At 47.9% G+C, this 23,046-nt stretch overlaps 1 protein-coding gene across 2 annotated transcripts; it reads right to left on the bottom strand.

Annotated features, from left to right (window-relative positions):
- Positions 1 to 619: 619 nt before the first annotated feature.
- LOC308550850 (arylsulfatase L-like) lies at positions 620 to 14,013 on the bottom strand. Of its 2 annotated transcripts, none has more exons than XM_081125184.1 (11): positions 13,718 to 14,013; positions 12,518 to 12,562; positions 11,877 to 12,035; positions 10,734 to 10,855; positions 9,341 to 9,463; positions 7,875 to 8,298; positions 7,354 to 7,490; positions 5,702 to 5,836; positions 5,167 to 5,329; positions 3,406 to 3,527; positions 620 to 1,735 (listed from the first exon to the last, which is right to left on the bottom strand). In XM_081125184.1, the coding sequence occupies exons 2-11, from the start codon at positions 12,538 to 12,540 to the stop codon at positions 1,377 to 1,379; spliced, it is 1,767 nt and encodes a 588-aa protein (XP_080981310.1). In that variant the 5' UTR covers positions 12,541 to 12,562; positions 13,718 to 14,013; the 3' UTR covers positions 620 to 1,376. The 2 variants fall into 2 exon arrangements, with proteins under 2 accessions (XP_080981310.1, XP_080981311.1); XM_081125185.1 differs by having other exon boundaries at positions 639 to 1,691.
- Between the last annotated feature and the right edge of the window lie 9,033 nt (positions 14,014 to 23,046).

Here is a 23,046-nt window from a genome sequence, read left to right as displayed (position 1 = left end):
TGGGCGAGTGGGATCAATGAGGAGCCGGTTAAGCCAGGCTGGGCTTGGGTATGGGGACACCAAACCCTACCCGCCCCCCCACACACGCACCCCTGCCAGCCCTCAGGACCGAGCCCCCTTTCCTCCACCTAAGGAAGAATATATTGGGGGTTTCCTGGTGAAACCAGGCATCCAGGATGCGAATTAAGTGTCATGAGGGTCCTGGATACCAGATGGCTACTCTATGGCCACGGGGAGTGTGCGTGTGTGTGTATTAAATGTGAGCTGGTCTTGTTGGACCTTCACCCGCAGGACTGTACATTGGGGCCTGCCTCGTGGTCATATTTAGGTCCTGGTCCCCCTAAAGTACCCCAGAAGGAATGCTCTCCTTACTTTTAAAATTCAGTTTTGGCCATAACAATCCAGGCAGGGACCAGACCTGGGGGAGGGGGTAGTGTACAGAGCGGATTGGGTGGGTGGGTGGGGCATCTGGAATAGGGTCCCTGCGTCCGTCCCCTCGGGCAGGTGTCCCTTGCTGCCAAGCCAGTGGCAGGGGACTGTGCAGTGACCGACAACCTTGAACACCCAGACCATTTCCCAAATTCTGGGTTTTCCCCCAATCACCGGGGCTCTTGCTCACCCAGGAACATCTGTTGGAAACAGTTCCAGCCTCCAACACACTGTGTCCTAACCAAGGTTAAAACGACGGACCTGCGCTGTTCCATGGGGCCCGAGCCAGCCTGTGTCAGGGCCGCGGTGTCCCTTGGTGTCTACAAGTCGGCATGACAAAGACATGAGTTACTCTGGGACTGAAGCTCTTTAAGGGGGACACAGCGGGCTTTCCCGGGGCGGGGGGAGACTGGGGTCCTTTGTCCAGAAAGCCCTGAAGCAGGAGGAACTTTGCTGGTCGCTCGCCTGTTGCGTCACTGCTCTTTTGCATCATTCAGTTGTGACGTCGCTTGCGTGGTGCGTCATTTGCCTGTTACGTCACTGCTCTGTTGCGTCACTCGGTTGTGGCGTCGCTTGCGTGTTGCGTCATTCGCCTGTTGCGTCACTGGTTGGTTGCGTCATTCGCCTGTTGCGTCACTGCTCTTTTTCATCACTCAGTTGTGACGTCGCTTGCGTGTTGCGTCATTCGCCTGTTGCGTCACTGGTTGGTTGCGTCATTCGCCTGTTGCGTCACTGCTCTTTTGCATCACTCAGTTGTGACGTCGCTTGCGTGTTGCGTCATTCGCCTGTTGCGTGGCCTGGGCCACCCTCAAGGGTGCATTTTATTTAGTGGAGTCCGTAGGTGCCTGTGGCATTCTCTTGACCGAGCTTTACAGCCACGTTTTATTTCCCCCCCAGATGGAGGACATCCAGGCACCGGGGACCCCAGGGTGCCCCGGGGCAGGCGGTTACTGCCCCTCACCTTCCCGGTTGCACCAGCAGAGGGGGAAGGGCCCGCAGCACGGCTGCAGCCACGGCCTCCAGACGTTGTTCCGCGCGTCCAGCTGCAGGGGGACAGGCCCGAGGGTCCGGCGATGGTCCTCCACGGCCTGGGCCACCGTGGCCAGCAGCTGGTAAAACGAGGGCTCGGTGTCCGGCGTGAGCGCGTGGGCCTCGGAGGGGTCGCTGGAGAGGTCGAAGAGCAGAGGTGGGTCGTGACGGGTCACCGCGTGCCCTGCGCACGGGCAGATCCCTCGCTCGTAGCAGGCGCGCGCTGCGTCCGGCTGGAAGACGGGGGTCAGGTAGTGGACCTTCCACACGGTGCCTCCTGGGGGGAGGCAAGAGTCCCCGAGAATGAAGAGGGGGTGCTGCAGGGCAGCCTCGCTCACAGCAGCCAGAAGGCAGATGTCCATCAAAGAGGTGATGGAAACCTGGCCCGTGTGGCTCAGTGGTTAGATCAGCAGCCAGCGCACCCAAGGGTCACAGGTTCGAGTCCCGGTCAAGGGCACATACCTGGGGGGTGGGTTCCCTCCCCACCCCACCCCCACCCCACCCTGCAGGAGGCAATAAATGCGCTCAATGAAATGTTTTGCAAGACCATGTGCTCCCACGTCTCGGGATCTGTTTTGCGCCTCAGTTTAGTTTGTTCATTGGATTTCACCCTTAAGGGGGCCTGAGGGGATCTCAGAGGGGAGGGGGAAATGGGGCTGGAAGACATTGACCGAAGAACTTCTAGGCATCTATGCACAGCCCATGGACACGGGCACTGGTGCCGGGAAGGCCTGGGGAGGGGCTGGGAGCGGGATAGAGGGGTGAATGGGGGGAAAAGAGAGGATTTGTGTAATACGTTCAACAATAAAGGTGAATTAAAGAAAAGAAAAACACCCTTCTGTGGATATGAACGCAGCAAGAAGGGTGTGGAAGGGGGAGAGACAGGAGCCGGGAGCAGGGAAGCCCTAAGGACAACCTGGAGCGTCCAGGTAGACCTTGTACCTGGAGGGCAGCTGACACCGCCCCAAGGTCAGCCTCAGGACACATCCTTGAAAGACTGCAAGGCGAGCCCTGGCCAGTGTGATCCAGTAGTGAGAGCATTGGCCCAGGCACCAAAGGGTGCAGACAGGTTCGTTTCCAGGTCAAGGGCACTCACCTGGGGTGTCGGTTGGATCCCCGGCCTGGTTAGTTGCTGCAGGAGGCAACCAATTGATGTCTCTCTCTTACAGCAATGCCCCCCCCACTCTCTCTAAAAGCCAATGGAAAAATATCCTTCAGTGACGATTCACAACCAAAAAAAAAAAAAGCAATACAGGTGAAAAGAGTAGACTTGAAAGGTCAGAGGCAGGCTCTCGGATATGTGGGCACGTGGGGTGTGTGTGCGTGTGCCAGTGTGTGAGCGAGCATAGAAAATCCCCTAAGTTATGCCTAAACCATGGGTAACAACCCCCTTATCGTAAGGCCCCTGAGAGGATGTCGCTGGCATGAGGGAGAAAATACCCCAAGAAATGTAGAAAGGAGCCCGGCCGGCGTGGCTCAATGGTTGTGCATCGACCCTGATCCAGGAGGTCGCCGGTTCCATTCCCGGTCAGGGCCAATGCCCTCGATCCCCAGTAGGGGGCGAGCAGGAGGCAGCTGACCCGTGACTCTCTCTCTTCATTGATGTTTCTATCTCCCTCTCTCTGAAATCAATAAAGCCATATATATATATATATATATATTTATTGATTTCATAGAGAGGAAAGGAGAGGGGGAGAGAAAGACAGAAACATCAATGATGAGAGAGTCATTGATCAAGCCCACAACCTGGCATGTGCCCTGACCGGGAATCGAACCCCGATCGTCTGGATCCCAGGTCGACGCTCAACCGCTGAGCCAGGCCCGGCCGGGCAAGACATATTTTTTTAAAAATAAAAAAAGAAAGAAGGAAAGGAGCCAGTAGAAGGGCGGAGGCAGCCGCCAAGGGGGTAGAGTCACCCAGACGGTGCCGCCCCCCGGCCTACTCACTGTCCCGTTGGTGCCAGCGGACGGCGTGCAGGAACTTCTCACAATAATGCATCAGGAACTCGTGGTCCGAGTGCCGCGCGGTCCCCAGGAGCAACGGCAGCAGGTCCCGGCCGTCCACCACCCTGCAGAAAGCGGCCCAGAGACTCAGGGGTGGAGCGGCACCCATGGGAGGCATGCCGGAGCCGTGGCCAGCTCGGGGGCGCCTTGGGGCAGCCGCCCAGCTACCCTCCTGCCAACATCACCTTTGACTAAAAGCTCAGCCGGGACCAGCTGGTTCAGGTTAGGTTTCTGCCCACCTGAACATATGAACGCAAAATAAGCCGCTGAGTCCCTGAAACGTCTTTTTCTGTGTGTGTACCTGTGTGTTTTAAATGCTGATTTGAGTTTTAAGTTATTCTAGAATACGTGTGTTTTTGTTTTTAAATATATCTTTGTTGATTTCAGAGAGAGGAAAGGAGAGGGAGAGAAAGAAACATCAATGATGAGAGAGTCATGGATCGAGCCCACAACCCGGGCTTGTGCCCTGACCGGGAATCGAACCCCGATCGCCGGGATCCCAGGTCGACGCCCAATGGCTGAGCCACGCCCGGCCGGGCTACGTGTTTTTTTTCAACAAGACTTGGAACCGTTTTCTGGCCTGCAGGGCCCTCCGCCCTCACCTTTCTTTCCTAAAACTAAGGCCCGGCCCTGGCAAGTGGGGCTCAGTGGTTAGAGCAGGGCTTGGGGAACCTTTTTTCCTGCCAAGGGCCATTTCTATATTTATAGCATCATTCTCGGGCAGCACAAAATGATCAACTGAAACATTAGGTATAAGAAAAGCTCCCCGATTTGTTGAATTTCGAGTCCCGCCTGTGGTTGCCTCGGCAGGGCCGGACTCAATGCCATCCAGGGCCGAATGCAGCCTGTGGGCCGGACGTTCCCCACCCTCGGGTTAGACTGTGGGCCTGCACACCGAAGGGTCCTGGGTTCAATTCCCAGTCAAGGCCACCTACCTGGGTTGTGGGTTCGATCCCCAGCCCTGGTTATGGCATATGGGGGAGGCAACCGGTTGATGTGTCCCCCTCACATCCATGTTTCTCTGTCTCTCTCTGCTCCCTCCATCCCTCCCTCCCTTCAACTCTCCCTCAAAATCAATGGGAAAAATATCCTCAGGTGACAGTTAACAACAAAAACCAACCCCCCCCACCAAGGCTGATGTCTACATATAAGCCATTAATTTTTTTGCCTATGCACAAAGATTTTTAAAAAATATATAAATATATAAAAATAATATATAAGTGCATATAAATAATACATATGTATATAATATATAATATGTATATAACATATTTTATAGATATGATATACATATTACATGATTTAATTATTTATTCATGTCCAGGCTGTTAAGATTATAAAATAATTTATTTTCTTATTTCTTCCAAAATTTTCTATACATTTTAAGACAAGAGAAACTGAAATATAAAATTTCTGCACTACACTGAATCTAAAACACTTTTTTCGGGGTAGATTGTTAGATTTTTTTCCATGACAATGTCCCTTATAATAAAATGGGCCCCACTTACCAGCCAGGAAAGAGAAATCCCCCCCCCCCCTTTCTTTTTTGTATAAAATGAAGGAGACACTTGATCTCGGGAGATGACAGGGAACCGGAGCCTTTTCCCAAATTTCTCGGACACTTTACGCCATGTGACAGGGACATTGCAGACACATGACATCTGTGTGCAAAACTGAATTGCTCTTGGGGGGGTTGCTCTGTACCTGTCCTCAGGCACCTTGCCGCCCCCCAGCTGGACCACCGTGGGGAACACGTCCATCAAGCTGGTGGGCTCGTGGATGACCTGGCCGGCGGGCAGCACCCTGGGCCACCGGACTATCCCGGAGACGCGGATCCCGCCTTCCCAGCCGCCCATGCCTTTGCCACCTGTGTTGAAACAAGAGCAGAAGAATACGGTTAAAAACCAGATGGGGTTGCTTACTGTGGGTGATTTAACATTTCTGCTTGTTAAGGCCTTTTATTGATTTCAGAGAGGAAGGGAGAGGGAGCGAGATATAGAAACATCAATGATGAGAGTCCCTCCTGCACGCCCCCTACTGGGGATCGAGCCCACAACCCGGGCATGTGCCCCGACCGGGAATCGAACCCCGATCTCCTGGATCAGAGATTGATGCTCAACCGCTGAGCCACACCAGCTGGGCTGCTGAATGCCTTGGGGTAGATGGTCCCAGTCCACTGGAAGGGTTAGGAATGGTAGGTAAGACCACAGACAAGGGCCTGGGGCTCTGCCGTACGTACCTTTGTAGATCCCATTCCAGCCCCCATACTGGTGGTTCCCCACTTGAGCCTCTAAGAATCCCCCGTTGTCCGATGTAAAATAAACGAGGGTACTGTTGGTGAGACCTTCTGCGTCCAAAGTCTCAAGGATCTGCCCTGCAAAGAATTGGTATGTTTGAGCTGGTCAACACAAATTATGTATATAAAATAAAATATATTATTATATATATATAATATAAAATATATTATTATATATTTAAAAATTATATATAAAATAAAAAATATATATAATATAAAATATATTATATATTTAAAAATTATATATAAAATAAAAATATATATAAAATATATTATATATTTAAAAATTATATATAAGATAAAAAATATATAATATAAAATATATTATTATATATTTTAAAATTATATATAAAATAAAAATATATAATATAAAATATATTATTATATATTTAAAAATTATATATATAATAAAATATATATAATATAAATATATTATATATTTAAAAATTATACATATGTAAAATAAAAATATATATAATATAAAAATATATAAAAATATATATAATATATTATTATTATATATAATATATATACAATTATTGATCAATTTTTATTTATTTATTTTTATTTTTTATTATTATTTTTTTATATATATTTTAAATATATTTTTATTGATTTCAGAGCGAGGAAAGGAGAGGGAGAGAGAGAGATAGAAACATCAATGATGAGAGAGTCATTGATCGAGCCCACAACCCGAGCATGTGCCCTGACCGGGAATCGAACCCTGATCGCCTGGATCCTAGGTCGACGCTCAACTGCTGAGCCACGCCCAGCCGGGCTGATCGACTTTTAGACAGAGAAGGGAAAGAGAGAGAAACATCGATTTGTTCTTCCGCTTTTTTATGCATTCATTGGTTGCTTCTTGCATGAGCCCTGACCGGAGATCGAACCCGCAACATTAGACTATCTTAAACCAAATTATTCACTGTGTGTGCTTTAGCATTTTGGAGCAATCCTCCGAATGAGTCTTTAAAGTATACTGGGAGTGAGCGGAAGTATAGTTGGGCTATTCTGAGCATCTATGATCTAACATGGACACATCTTGCTATACTCCCCAATCTGTGTCCACGAGAGATTTAGGCAAGATACAAGGCTATATGCTACAGAGCACTAAACAGTAAAAACTTAAAATTGAGACAAAAGAAGATTTAAAAAAAGAAAGAGGTTGACTATGGTGTTGGACATGTATGTCCACGGGTAACGAACAGTCTTAAATAATGGCTTAAGTTTCTTAAAGTTACACAAAAGATACCTGCACCCCCATGTTCATTGCTGCATGGCTCACGATACCTAAGATTTGGAAGCAACCTAAGTGTCCATCGGTGGATGACTGGATAAAAAATGTGGTATATCCATACAAGGGAATAGTATACAGCCAAGAAAAGGAAGGAAATCTGGCCAAAATGTGACAACATGGATGGACCTCGAAGGCATTATGGTGAGGCGGGACAGACAGAGAAAAACAAATACCACATGATCTCACTTATATGTGGGATCTAAAGAGAAAAAAAAAAATTATAGAAAGAGAGCAGAGTGATTGCCAGAGGTGGTGGTGAAGTGGGGGGAGGCAGCCAGTTTGCACCAGGAAGACTCACCCACCATCCAGTCCATTTCCTCTACGTTGTCTCCGTATAGCCCGTGCAGGCTTCTCCCAAGGAAATCCTCAGTCGTGACGAGAGGGGTGTGGACGTGCAGAAAGGACACAAACAGAAGGAAAGGCCCTTGCTTGTTTCTAAAAATAAATACGAGACCAGGGTTCATTTGATTTATTTATTTTGAAAAGCAGAGATGGAGATCCTAGAGATACAAAACTGATTTTCTGCATCTTGTTTCCCTTGACGACTATCATTTTGTGCGTTTTTTAAATCTTCACCCAAGGATATTCTTTCTGTTGCTTTTCAGAGAGAGAGGAAGGGAGAGAAATAAGGAGAGAGAGAAAGAGAGAGAGAGATGGATGTGAGACAAATCGATTGGTTGCCTCCTGCACGGGGCCCAGGGCCAGGGCTCAAGCCTGCAACCGAAGCACATGCCCTTGACCAGAACAGAACCAGGGAACCTTCAGTCCACAGGCCGACGCTTTAACCACTGAGCCAAACCAGTTAGGCCTGACACTCACCTTTTGAGAAAGGAGGAGGCCTCCTTGAGAATGAGGGAGGTCGTCCTTGAAAAGTCCATGGGCTGCTCCGTGATGCTGCGATTTCTCATCAGAAAGCAGTTGGTGTAAACAATGAGAGTGCCCGTGAGCTGCGACGTCATCAACAACAAGGTAGCCACAATGGTCAAGCAGATGAATGGCGCCCAGGAGACCGACAGGAGGCCGGCGAGTTTCCCGGCGGCCAGCGTCAGGGCGGCGAAGGCCACGATTTGCACGTAGAAGTTGAATCTGCGCTCCAGGCTCACCCGACTCTCCGACACTTCCCAGCCCATGCAGTCTCCCATCATGGACAAAGGTATCCCGTAGAAGTGGTCGAATCCGTGGGTGTGGGGGTGGTGGCAGTGATCGCTGGAGGATTCGCAGTTGAGACCCAGGTGCCATTTTCCTGAAAGGGAAAAAAAATATATATGTTTATGTAACAACTGGCTTATCAGTTGTGTGTGATATTCTAGGTACTCAGTTGGGTGCTGGGATTGGGTGCAGATGGAGAGGACAGGACTAGTGTTTGATGTGATTTGCACCACTAACTAGTCTCACTCTTTCAGGGCAATGGGACCCTGTGTGGCAGCATTACCTGGTGGATCATCTACACTCTTGTGACTAGTGACCCGAGCTAGTTGACTTAAAAATCACAGAAATCCCTCATTTTTCCACCCTGGAGACCAGGCGTCTGAGGTCCAGGGGTCCCAGGGCCGTGCTCCCTCCAGAGGCTCCAGGGAGGGTCCTTCCTGCCTGTTTCAGCTCCTGGGGCGCCAGGCGTCCCCGGGCTGGTGGCCGCCTCCCTCCCGTCTCTGCCTCCGTCTCCACGGGGTTTCATCTCTGTGTCCATGTCTCTTACAAGGACCCTGTCCTTGGGCGTCGGGCCCCCCTGACCCAGGACGACCTCATCTCAGAGCCTTCACGTCGCCCCATCTGCAAAGACCCTATTTCCAGGCAAGTCAGTATGTGCAGGTTTTAGCATTTAGGGCCTGATATCTTTGGTGATTTTGCAACGGTCTATGTGAGAAAGAAAACAAAGGCCCAGAGGCATCGAATTGCTTCAGAAACCTCAGTCTGATAAAATCACTGTGGGCAACAGGATTCCTGCCTTCTGGCTTGACCTTCAGCTGGCTAATCTGCTATAACGAGGGTAAGAGTGGTGGTGGGGCGTCTGTTATTTATTTACTGTTAAAGATTTTGCTCATTTAAAAAAATATGTGTTTTATTGATTTCAGAGAGAAGAAGGCAGATGGAGAGAGAGAGAGAGAGGGAAACATCAATGATGAGAGTCGTCGATCGGCTGCCTCCCGCACGCCCCCTACTGGGGATCGAGCCCCAAAACCCCCAGCGTGTGCTGTGACCTGGAATCGAACTGTGACCTCCTGGTTCATAGGTCGAGACTCAACCACACGCAAAACAATATCCTTAAAGTTTGGAAAGACACATACCTATTAATCCAGTGGCATAGCCCCGATCTTTCAGTATTTTCGCAAAAGTCGTCTCATTGGTCGGAAGGCCTCCTGAGGCTGCGGTCCACCGGAGAACACGAGAGCCGTCGCTGGACACCATGCCTTTTGAGGATCGTTTTCAAGAAATGGTACCATCCCGCGCCGATAATATCATTATTATTTTAATGTAAATTTAAAAAAATAAAATAAAAATAATAATTTTGTAATTTCCGGTTACAGTTAACACTCAATATTATATTAGTTTCAGATGTACAGCATAGTGGTTAGACATTTATATACCTAACAAAGTGTCCCCCCCAGATATTTCTAGTACCCACCTGGCACCATACCTACTTATTACAATATTATTACTGAAAATATCCCCTGGGCTGCACTCTACACCCCTATGACTATAGCGTAACTGCCAATCTGTCTTTCTCAGTCCCTTTACTTTTTCCCCCAGTCACCCAACCACCCCCCACCCGCCCGCCGGCCTGCAATCTGGCAGCCATCAGCCTTTGTGTCTATGAGTCTGTTTCTGTTTTCTTTGTTCATTTATTTTGTTGTTTTTTTTTAGATTGCACATATAATTCAAATCCTACGGCATTTGTCTTTCTCTGCCTGACCTGTTTCACTCAGCTTAGCACCCTCTAGGTTCATCCACGCTGTGGCCAATGGTAAGATTTCTTTCCTTTGTTTTGGCCCAGCCCTGTTCCATTGCACGCATGCACCACAGCTATGTCCAATCGTCCCCTGATGGGCATATGTTTTTTTAATTTATCAGTCGTATTAAACTTAGGCTCTTTTTTTTTTTAATATATCTTTATTGATTTCAGAGAGAGGAAAGGAAAGGGAGAGACAGACAGACAGAAACATCAATGATGAGAGAGTCATTGATCAGCTGCAGCCCACAACCCGGGCATGTGCCCTGACTGGGAATCGAACCCCGATCGCCTGGATCCTAGGTCGACGCTCAACTGCTGAGCCACACCTGGCCGGGCTAACCTTAGGCTATTTGATGAGCCCTGGATGGGTGGCTCAGCAGGTTGGAGCATCACCCCATAAATAAAAAAGGCATGGGTTCGATTCCGAATCGGGGCACATATCTGGGTTTCAGGTTTGAACCCCAGTAGGGGGAGTGCAGGAGACAGCCGATCAATGACTTTGTCTTATCACTGATGTTTCTCTCTCTCTCCCTCTCCCTTCCTCTCTCGGAAATCAATAAATATATATAAAAAAATCAATAGAAACATATCCTTGGGTGAGTATTAAAAAAAATATGGGGGGACATGTACCATTCCCTGCCGCTGAACTGCAGGATCCTTATTTGAATGCCTGAATTAGAGAAGTTAAAGGGAGAATCCCCAGCCGTTGGACTCATGGAAGGACAAACCTGATCGGAGAGGGTATCTGCCTGTCAGGAAAGCAGCTCGGCTCGGGGTGCAGAGAGAGGCCGCGGCGATGTGCTGGGTGAGCAGGACCCCGCCCTCTGCCAGGCGGTCAATATTTGGAGTCCTATGGGGAGAGACAGACAGGGGCGGGTTTCATTCCTTCACCAACAGAAACTCACGTTTTCCCCATCGACATCTCCTGGTCATCGCTGAACCCACGAAGGTCCTCCTAGCAATGACCAGAGGAGATGGCAAAGGGCATTCACAACCTTCCGAACCGTCAAGGAAACTCATCGACCGGAGTCGGCCTTAGGACCTATGTTTCTGCAAATGAAACGGGTGCTGTGGGGAGCCCAGCAGCGGGGAGGGCCCTTCTCACTTGGGGTTCACAGTCTTGGTTGGAAGGGTCTTAGCGCCTTGTAGGGGGGCGCGGGAGGGTGGGATCCCGATGTAGCTTCATGGTGGCCTCCAAGGGCAATGAGACCACGATGGAGGCGACAAGCTCATTGTAAGAGCGAAGCAGTAGCAGGGACACATGGGCTTCGAGGCAACACTGATTTTAAAAACATCATCTTCAGGCCCTGCCCGGTGTGGCTCAGTGGTTAGATTGTCGGCCTGCACACCGAAGGGTCATGGGTGTGATTTCTGGTCAAGGGCGTGTACCTGGGTTGCAGGTTCAATTCTTGGTCCCTGCCAGGGTGCGTGTAAAAGGCAACCCATCGATGTGTCTCTCTCACATGCATGTCTCTCGGTCTCTCTCTCTCCTTCCCTTCCACTCTCTCTAAAAATCAATGGAAAAAAATGTGCTTGGGTGAATATTAAAAAAATAATAATAAAGATAAAAACTAGAAACACTGTCTTTAGAGGGTTTCAAAGGCGGGGGGGAATCTATAATACTCTGAATAAATAAAAACAAACGTTTTCCGTGGGCTATGCTAATGGCGATGGTATTTAAAAATAAAACCATTACTCCTGTGTGGGGTGGGCTGGGGCCGGGGTTATTGCAGGCCTGGGAGATGGCAGGATCGGGGGTGTTCAGTGGCGTGTGCAGAATTCTGCTAACGTTTGGATTGCTCGTATCAAGGGCCAGATGCATTGTCTGTGGTCTCTGCGTCGGGGCCACGCCCGGGCCGTTCTCTCCTTGCCTGATTGTGTCGTTGCCATAGCAGCCGATGTCCCCAATGCCAAGGTCGTCCGCCATCAGCAGAAGGATGTTGGGTCGAGAGCCAGGTACACCCCTACCGTTGGTGGGCCTCAAAACCAGGACACCGAGTGCCGCAGCCAGCCAGCCCCTAAAAAACAAGCTAACAACCCAAACAAATCGTCAGTAAGAAGTCTCTCTGGCTTTGTATCTCCTACAAGGAGTAAAGAGACTCAACCAGGGCATGCACATAAATAGTGCTCCGACCCACAGGGTCATGAAATAAAGATACCTGATGGGCTCCTTGGGAAAGCAGACACCTCCCACGGGAGATGAAAAATCATGGGCGTCCCAGGGGGCTGGATACCTGCTGGCCCAGAAGCCTGCCCACCACGGTAGCCACCAGGGCTTGACATCTGCTCAGATGGGGACAGGTGATACGGGCTTCCTCCCCAAGCTGCCCAGGTTACCCCCAGGTAGGGGACCCCATGGAAAAACATCAATGAACCCCGAGTCTCACGCCCGGTTTCCAAGACACACGATCGATCCGTCACCGAGGAAGACCCGCTTTGTCATCGGTGGATTCTGCCACATGAAGACCCGTGGAGGCAGGGATGGAAGATTCAGGGCCAAATTCCATCTTACCTAGAACGTCCCGGGCGTAACATGTCCTCTCTGGCGTCCTGTCTCCTACGAGGAGCGAAGAGATGCGGAATCAGACAGGGCCGCAGGACGTGAAGCCGTTCGATAAGCAAAACAGGAAGGAGGGAAGGAAAGGGAAACTTTGGTTATCTCTGGTATGATCCGTACAACCTTGAAGCAGCTACTAAAAACTCACAAAAGAGCCCTGGCCCTGTGCACTGAAAGGTCAATGGTTCGATTCCCGGTCAGGGCACATGCTGGGGTTGCAGGGTCCACCCCCAGTAGGGGGCGTGCAAGAGGCAGCCGATCCATGACTCTCTCACATTGGTGTTTCCATCTCTCTCTCCCTCTTCCTTCCTTTCTCTAAAAATCAATAAAAACACATGTATAAAAAATATAATGAAAGAAAATGATAGAAAAACAGAGAGTGGAAGGCTGGCACCCAGCGGGAAACGGGTTGGTGCTTAAGGATACAAAGTTGCAACTAGAAGGCCTGCAGTTGCAACTGGCAGCACAGAGGTGACAGTCAGTGCTACTATGTTGCTAAAGTCAAAGTGTCTGACTGATGGCATCTTAATTGTTCTTAACACTCAATGATTAGCGGTGATTCTGCAACTCTCAGAAGCTGTTGGCTCCTGTTACTGTTGCAACCGTCTTGCGAAACCCAGGTCCTTGCACGATGAGCTTCCCCATAGTGATATCTCTCCATCCCATCCCGGTTTAAGAAAAGAAAATGCGAACAAGAGAAGGAAAGGGTTTCTTCAAGACAGTCGAACCCATAATTTTGCCTGGGGTTCTATTCCTGGAGAGAAGGGACCGTCTGCTTCTTGGCTGCCCCTTGGACCCCGGGGAAGGACAGTTAGGCGTCACCACGACGCTTGGCCCTGTCCCCAGCTTGGTATTTCATCCCCAGCCTGTCTTTAAAATCCAGTCCCCATGCTGTAAAATGTCTAAAAACCTAGTCCCTTCCCCCTCTCCCTCCACACATTTTGTTTTTTATTATTTTTATTTTTATTTTTATTTTTTTCATTTTCTAGTTGATTGGAGACTGCACCACGCCGGAGTTTCTTCTAAATCTTTGCCAGGGGATGCACTGTACCAAGCAATGGGGTGCTGTTTGAAACAGCTGTCCAGAGTCCCCCCCGGGGCGGGGGGACAGATGTATAAAAGCATCTTGGTGGCCGAGGGAGAAATGCAAGTTACCTGAACACGTGCACTGCAGCTGGAGATCGGTGTGCGTGGCTGGCTGGTTGTGCAGGGAAAGATCTCCTCCTGCACAGGGCGCCGCAGGCTCTTGCTGGCTCACAATCCCCACCTCTCAGGGCCGTGCACGCATGTGCAAGGGTAGCCGGTTTACTCTCCAAATAAAACACGAATTCCAGAGGAGCTCACGTTAGGTTGCTCAGACAATGCGCGGAGAACGGGCCCCCAGACATCCGGAGGTCTGTTTTAATTCCCGGGTTGTGTCCCTCCCAGAAGGACGCCAGCAGCTTGCTCCGTCCGAGACAGTAGCTCCTTTATTCCCTGAAAGGCTGGCCTGTGGTCAAATAAAAAAAAAAGCAAAAAAAAAAAAAAAAAAGCTATGCCTGGCTTCCCTCCAATCCCGCAAAACAGTGACCCTGACAATTTTGTCGTTTTTATGATTATTATTTTTTGCCTCCGCCCTTCTGACATCAGCCTCAGAAATATGAAAAAAAAGGACACAAAATAGGTGTGACTACTACGTGCCAATAATGCTTAGCTACCTAACACCATATATATATATATATAAACTTATTTGGGGGCTGAGTGCCAAATTTCTTCTTTTTTATCCACGAAGGAACATTTTAAACTTTTTTTTTTTTTTTTTTCATGTGGCCGCAAAACATGGGAGTCAGGCAGCTTTGGAGGTGAAAACGATGCTTTTCTAAGGCCTTTGCAAATAGGACCTTTTCCTCACGTGTCTACAAGTCGGACAAACGTCTAAATAATGTTTAACCTGCCCTGGCCGGTGTGTGGCTCAGTGCTTAGGGCACCGGCCCGCACGCTGAAGGGTTGTGGGTTTGATTCCGGTCAGAGACTGGTACCTGGGTTGCAGGCAGGATCCCCGGACCCGGTTTGCATCAAGGCTCCACGTACATTTTTGGGGGGAGTTTTTTTTCCCATTGCTTTTCAGAGAGACTGGAAGCGGGGAGAGAGAGAGAAATATCAATGTGAGAGAGACACCTGGGTTGGTGGCCTCCTGCACCCGCTTGACTCTCTCTCTCATCATAGATGTTCCTAAATTTCCCTTCCTCTCTCTGAAATCAATAAAGATATATTTACAAAAAAAGTTCTGTATAATAATAATAATAATAATAATAATGATAATAACAAAAAAATCAATTTAAGAAATGTTTCCTAAGGGTCGTGAGCAAAAAGACAACCTTGAAATCCATGTTCCTAAGGGAGTCACCTTAACTCGGATGTTATTAAAAGAGCAAAAACCAAATGTGTCTGTCTGGGCAAAACGCATGGCGGGTTTCCATGAGAAAACACCTTATATATGGAGCCCTATTATCATCATCATTTTTTTTTTTATCTATAAAAGCTCTCTTTAAAGTCAACTCTTATCTCATGTTTTGAAACACGTCTCAATGTCTTCTGCAGATTGATCCAGCTCTTATCTGCTGACGACAGGCTTTGCGAACCCTTTTTTTTTATTTTATTTTATTTATTTTATTTTATTTTATTATTTTATTTTATTTTATTTTATTATTTTATATTTTATTATTTTATTTTATTTTTATTTTATTTTATTATTTTATTTTATATTTTATTATTTTATTTCATATTTTATTATTTTATTTTATATTTTATTTTATTTTATTTTATTTTAATTTTAATCTCTATGGTTTCCAGATCTGGGCGGGGTTGTTGCGCCACGCCTCTGCGTTTGCAGGTTATTAACCGTTTCCCAGGCACTGCACACAAGGTTTACAAGCACCGTGTCAGCCCTGGCCAGGTGAGTCAGCGGTTAGAGCATCCTCCCGATACCCCAAGGTCTCGGCTTTGATCCCTGGTCAGGGCACATACGAGAATTAACCGATGATGCATCAATAAGCGGAGCAACAAATTGATCTCTCTCTCTCTCTTCCCCTTTCTCTCTAAAAAATAAATAAATTACAGACAATAGTATGTGGAAAACCTGGTGGGGGGCGGGAACATGGTTGTGGGGTGGAGGGGATCAATTGAGGAGAAACGAGGATCTCCATTCCTTGATATGCTGTGTTGAGTGGATAAAAAAAAGCTGTGGTGCATCTACACCGTGGAATACTATGCAGCTGTGAAAAAGCAGCACATGTTACCCTTTGGGACAACAGGGAGGGACCTGGAGAGTCTTATGCTGAGTGAAATAAGCCAGGCAGAGAAAGACAAGTATCCCCTGACCTCACTCATATGTGGAATCCAATGAACAAAATAAATCCAGAGACATAGAAGCATGGAGCAGATGGAGGGATCTCAGAGGGAAGGCGGGTGGGGAGAGATGAACCAAAGAATTTATATGCAAATATGCATGACCCACGGACACAGACAATAGTGTGGGGAAGGTCTGGGATGTGTTGGGAACTGGGTGGGAAGGCAATGGGGGAAAAAGTGGAAACATCTCTAATACTTTTTCAATAATAAAGATAAATAAAAAATAAATAGCTATATGGCCCTTCTTTGACTCCTATTGCATTCTATAAATCTTAAGAGCAAAGAAAAGGGGCTTAAAAACCTGTCAATGGCAACTTCAAAGCAAAATGTCCTAAAATTTCCCACTAGGTGAACGAATCAGGGATCCTGGTTCATTCCACCAAGAGATCAGGTCACTGAATGCTGGCAGGTCAGAAACGCGAATTTGCACCAGCTGGCGTCCCAGTCCTGTCTCTGCCTATGTGGGGAAACTGGGGAGACCACAAGCCTCCTAGGTTTGCGAGGAACCACGTGTAAACTTCACAGAGGTGTATCCTGTTAACTCTTAAAAAAATTGCATCTGGCCTGGCTGGTGTGTCTCAGGGGTTGAGCGTCGACCTATGAACCAGCAGGTCAGGGTTCGATTTCCACTCAGGGCACTTGCCTGGGTTTCGGGGGCTCGATCGCCAGTAGGGGGCGTGCAGGGGGTAGCCGATCAATGACTCTCATCATTGATGTTTCTATCTCTCTCTCTCTCCCTTCCTCTCTCTGAAATCGATACAAAAAAATCATTAAAATCATTAAAAAAAAAAATTGGATCTGTACCCTGGATTGTACACAACTCAGAATCTGTGTCTCTGCAGCCTGGCCCTGGGTCAGGATCATGTGCGGAAGTTTTTAAAACACAGGCTTCAGCCCTCACTGCCAACCTGTGTGAGTCAGGAGGTTGAGGGCTGGGTCCAAGAGAGCACAGCTAAAAATAAAATTTGCCCTTGACTGAGCCCGTTGTCAAAATAACGTGAATGGAGCCGGAGCTGCCATCCCTGAGGAACTGGCTGGCACGTCTGAGGCCTCCAAGCTTGGACGTGAAACACTTTGCTGATGGGCGATTTCAAACCAGAATTTGCCTGTGGGGCCGGCTACTTTCATCAGTGAGATGTTTAAAATTATTTAAATGAATGTAAATGCAGGCGCGGGTTATCTTGTGACGGGTCAGCAAGGTGTTTAAAATAAAATCACCTTTGCACAGGGCCAAAAGCCACCTCGTGCCCCCAAGAGCTGTCTGCAAAGATGACGGGAAAGCAGGTGTGACGACCACTGAGGAGACAAAGTAACCTTTGCATGGGGCCTAAAGCAACATTGTATCCAAAAGAGCTGTCTGCAAAGATGACGGGGAAGCAGGTGCGATGACCACTGACGAGACAAAGTAACCTTTGCACGGGCCTAAAGCAACATTGTATCCAAAAGAGCTGTCTGCTAAGATGACGGGGAAGCAGGTGTGACGACTACCGGATGGGGGGACAGGACTGAAGATTAAATGCACTGTTTAGAATCAGCATCATGAGGTCCTGTTACCTGCACCCACAGCCACGCCCTCCCGCTGTGGGTGTCACTGTGGCCCGTCCCTTCCTCACAAACACCCGTCGCCTCTGTCCCGTCATCGGGACGCCGTTTGGGCTCCGACCTGAACCCGAGCTCTCCCAGTCGCTGCTCTTGCTGATCTCAAATACACGGTGTGGCCTCTCCCCTTGAGCGACCTTGTATTGTTAGGTGAACACCTACCAGGGTTAAGAACGGTCTTAAACCATAATTCACATTTCTCCTGCAGAGCTGTCTCCCTTCCCGGAAACACACACACACATGTTACATGCATGTACATATGTATACATACCATACCATCTACCTAAATATATATTCACACACACACATACCTATACACACACGTATGATATATACACATATATAAATATACTCACACGCACATATATAGCGTATCCCCCCAAAATGTATACATTTTATAAAATATTTTTTTAATTGATTTCAGAGAGAGGAAAGGAAAGCCATGGGGTTTCCCTATGGCTTCTCGGGGCGTCAGTCATGGCCAAAAAGAAAACCGTCGTCTCCATGATTTTTAAATTTTTTTTTCTTTCCCTGAGCCCTTTTCAGCTGCTTGGAGACATTGCATGTTTGGTCTCGGACCACAGCCATGGAGCGAGTCACATTCTTTTTTTATTTGTTTCCCGGTGTATATAAAAGTCATGTTTGTACTATACTGTAGTGTATTAAGAGGGTAAGAGGATTATGTAGAACGAATGCACAGGTTTTAATGGAAATGGCCCACGTGCCCATCCGTAGGTGAGCGGATAAAAAAAAGCGGTGGTACGTCTACGCCGTGGAATACTATGCAGCTGTGAAAAAGGTGGGTCTCTCATACCCTTTGGGGCAGCAGGGAGGGACCTGGAGGGTGTGAGGCTGAGTGAAATAAGCCCGTCAGAGAAAAGACAAGTATCTCGTGATCTCACTTATATGTGGAATTTAATGAACAAAGTAGACCCAGAGACGGGAAGCGTGGGACAGACCGAGGGCAGCGGGAGGGCGGCAGGAAGAGATTAACCAAAGAACTTATATGCGTATACGCTTCACCCGTGCACCTTGCGATGCTCTCTCCCCCCTCGGATGTGCAGGTTGAGGCTTCACGATGCCACGTTTACGAGACGCATTTTAAGCCCAGAAGGTGGAAGCCGCTCTCGAAAGCCTACGGCAGCGTCCAAAATGCTGAAATCCCCTTGTTACCGTTCTACGGGGTGTCCCGGAAAAAAAATGCACCCGCATTTTGAATGATGATAAACTCCGTGCTGATGACTAGGGTCCCTTTAGGATAAAGGTGCTTCGCCCAAAGCTTAGTCGGGCCTCACCCATTATTTCAAATCAGCTAAACCTGAAAAAGAGTGAAAATTAAGGGAGTGACCAGCTGTGAAATTGTGTGTTTTTTTTTGTTTGTTTGTTTGTTTTGGGGGCTGGGGGACACCCTGTATTCCCTCTTCCTGCCTTTTAAAGCCAGACTGTAGACCTTGGTTAAACTTAGAAATAATTACGTCGGCAGGAAATGTACCCAATTTCATTAGGTCCCCTTAATTATATATAAGCGTGTGTGTGTTTAGTGCCCATCAAAAGGCCGAGAGGAATGAGTTACTTGCTAAATTACTATGCAGCAGCTGTTCCGGGGGGTGTGTGATGCTGAAATATAAAAATATAAAAATGATTGACAGGCTCTCGAGGTGCCCGACGTCGGCACTTAATGAGTATTTAATTATAACAGTGGGGGCAGGAACTGGGAGCTGTCCCAGGGGCTCGGACGTGCAGGGCCGGCGGCCACAAATGCGGGAGACGGAGAGACAGCTGGACCCAGGTGAGTAAAACACGTGAACTTGCCCGAATTCGGGTTCTGAGCTCTTAAGTGGTCAGCTGGGGGTGAGAGCGGGTAGGCGACTATTTCTTTTATGAAACCAGCTCTCTCCTCTTTTTAAAAATGTGCTTGAATTTCACCTACATAGACTTTTGCAAGGTATCTGGCTTTTTAAAAAATTTTGAGACGTAGGACGGGTCTTGTCTAATGCGTAGATGATCCCCACGCCGGCTGGGGCAAGACAGAAAGGAAGATTTTAATCAGATTTTAATCACAGATGCGTCTGAAATTTTTCATCTCGCTGGTCTATTTCAGAATAACAACGTTCCAAGGATCCTTGGCTATCGGGAAACTCGAAAGGAGTTAGGGGCCTGCGTGCGAATCTCTCCAGAAATTGCCGGCCTAAGTTAGGAACCGGCTAATCCTGTCATCACCCAACAAGTCAGTTCCCTCCAGCAGGGACCCGAGTGCGAGGAAACCGCCAGGGACCTGCTGTCTAACTTTTAATTATGACTGTGTTTCAGTTAAAAAACGAATAGAGTTGGAAGGTTTATATTTTAAGTCCACAAGCGTGTTCTGAGATAGTGAGAATGTTGCATCCTTTAAAATAACAGCGTGAGCCCGGCCGGCGCGGCTCAGGGGTCGAGCACCGACCTAGGATCCAGGCGATCAGGGTTCGATTCCCGGTCAGGGCACAGGCCCGGGTTGTGGGCTGCAGCCGATCAATGACTCTCTCATCATTGATGTTTCTGTCTCTCTCTCTCCCTCTCCTTTCCTCTCTCTCAAATCAATAAACATATATTTAAAAAAAATAAATTAATTTAAAAAATAAATAAAATAACAGTCAGAGTGGCTCAGTGGTCGAGCGTCGACCTAGGATGCAGGAGGTCGCGGGTTCGATTCCCGGCCAAGGGCACAGGCCTGGGTTACAGGGTCGATCCCCGGTCCCCCCATTGGGATGCGCTCAGGAGGCACCCCATTGACGTGACTCTCTCCCATCGATGTTTCTCTCTCTCTCTCTCTCTCCTTCCACTTCCCTCCCTTCCACCATCTCTGAAAATCAACGGAGAGAAATATCCTCGGGTAAGGAGATGCCGGGTGGAAAGGGTCTTGATATTCCTTAGGCTCCGGACCCGATACGTACAATCCTCCGACGCCGTCCGAACCCCCTTTACCACAGGGAGTGGTTTGTTCAATGTCCATCGATTTAACAAACAGCGTCGGTTCCTGGCCCCTGAGGGAGAGCCAGGCTCGGGCGGCCGGTGACCAGCCACTGGGACTCTTTCCCTCTCCCTTCCTCAGTCTCTAAAATCAAGGAAAGTGTATTATAAAAATAAAAATAGAAATAACAATAAAAATAAAGATAAAAATATTAATAAAAATAGAAATAGAAATAGAAATAAAGCCCAGCCGGGTGCGGCTCAGCGGTTGAGCGTCGACCTAGGATCCGGGCGATCAGTGTTCGATTCCTGGTCGGGGCACATGCCCGGTTATGGGCTCGATCAATGACTCTCTCATCATTGATGTTTCTGTCTCTCTCTCTCTCCCTCTCCTTTCCTCTCTCTGAAATCAATAAAGATATATTTAAAAAAAAAAGAAATGAAAATAGAAATAAAAATAAAATAGAAATAAAAATAAAAATAGAAATAGAAATAGAAATTAAAAAATAAAATAAATAAAATATAAAATAAAATAAAATAAAATAATAAAATAATAAAATAAAATAAAATAAAAAATAAAATAAAATAAAATAAAATAATAAAAAGGATGGGTGTGTGGGTCCCAGCAAATGCCTCCAGGTAGTAAGCAGCCTGTAGAGATGCTGCATGTGAGGGCCGGACCCGAGGTCTGAGATGGGAACGTGTCCCTGGATATGGGACAGACACACACGCTATATACTGAATCCCACATCCTCAGCTGACCCGTCTTGAGAAAGTCTTTAAACCCTGTGATTTCCCCCGACTGCCTCTCCATTAAAAGGGGTGAGCAATCGTCCTCTTGTGCAAGACGCCGGGGGAGGTGTCCCGAGGGCGCAGTGGGAACCCGGCGGCGGAAAGGCCTGTAAAGTACAGGAGCAGGTGACTCACCTTATCACGTGTGTCATTTGTCCTGCGGGTGGCTCCTGGGCCTACGAGAACTGCACCCCGTTGGAGAAATTGGAGGCTCTGAGGTTTCGGGGTGAGGGGGGGATGCCAGGCAGGACCACTCTTTGGACTGTTATGAAAGAACATATTGAGTCGGGCCACCACGGCCACAGGCGAGGGCCATTTGTCATTGTGTGTGTGTGTGTTTTTATTTTTTTATTTTTTAAATTAAAAAACACACAATATAATATACAGACAACATATACAGACAATATACAGACAACCGGTTTATTAGGGAATTGCAGCCCTGAGGCCTACCTAATCTTACGAACCAATATCGCCCCAATAAATTCAACTACGAAATGCATCAATAAATGTGAAAAAATTTAAAAGAATAGCAAATACCTCAATTCAGGGAGGTGTATCAATCGTGCTGGGGTTGAGGTTTTTTAATCCCAAGGCCAGTGGGACGTTACTGGACATCTTCAGGGGGTATTGCAGCCGGGTTTGGGTATCTGCAGGGTCGGCTGGCTTGGCTGGGTCGCCGAGAGGCCAGCTGCCCAAAACGGGGGGGTCGGAGCCAGTTTGGAGGGTTCAGGGGTATGCAAGAGAGAGAGACGCCATCAGTCACCTGGGGACAGGGAGGGGACTGAACACCGAGGGACGCAAATGAATTTAAGAAACCGTGATTTTTAAAATTTATTATATTTTTATTTTTTTTGAGGTGGAACAAACAGACCTTGGAATTCACCAGATGACGTTTTCGGTTGGAAAACCCGTTTTCCTGCGTGAGGAGACCATGCGGCTCGTCATATCCCGGTAATGACCTTCGGTCAAGGGCATTCATGGGCATTTTCCGAAATGTTCAAGCATTCGGCCGTTGCAGGTGGATTACCCTGTGGTCTGAAATTTAGTGGAATAGTTTCGTGTTAAGTTTCCGTTTTCAGATGTTAAAAGAATTGCTGTGAGTTGTTTTTTGTTTTGTTTGTTTGTTTCAAAATATTTTTTATTGATTTTTAGAGAGGAGGGAAGAGAGAGGGAGAGAGAGAAACATCAGTGATGAGAGAGGAACGTTGATCGGCTGCCTCTTGCTCGCCCCCTACTGGGCATGGAGCCCACAACACGGGCCTGTGCCCTGACCGGGAATCGAACCGGCGACCTTTCGGTTCATAGGCCGAGGCTCAACCACTGAGCAACACCAGCCAGGACGTGCGTCTGTCTTTGTTTCTGTTCTGCTGTTGAGTGTCCTCCACCTGCTATATGGACGTAATTTCTTTCTTTTTTTAAAAAATTTTTTAAAAAAATACATCTTTATTGATTACAGAGAGAGGAAAGGAGAGGGAGAGAGAGAGAGAAACATCAATGATGAGAGAGTCATTGATCGAGCCCGCCATTGGGCATGTGCCCTGACCGGGCATTGAACCCTGATCGCCTGGATCCTAGGTCGACGCTCAACCGCTGAGCCACACCCGGCCGGGCTGGACGTAAATTCTTTACAAGGGAGAAATAGCAGATGTAGCCGACCCCAGAAGACTGAGTCTCGGAGCAGAAAGTTCTGGGCTCAGACCCAGGAGGCTACTCGAGCTCCCGCTTGCACTTTCCACTCTGAGCAGCTAAGAGCAAAA

Source organism: Miniopterus schreibersii, assembly GCF_964146895.1.
Source record: "Miniopterus schreibersii genome assembly, chromosome: X".
Lineage (NCBI taxonomy): Eukaryota > Metazoa > Chordata > Mammalia > Chiroptera > Miniopteridae > Miniopterus > Miniopterus schreibersii.
The sequence above is the reverse complement of the archived record's forward strand: the minus strand, read 5'-3'. Positions and strand labels throughout refer to the sequence as shown.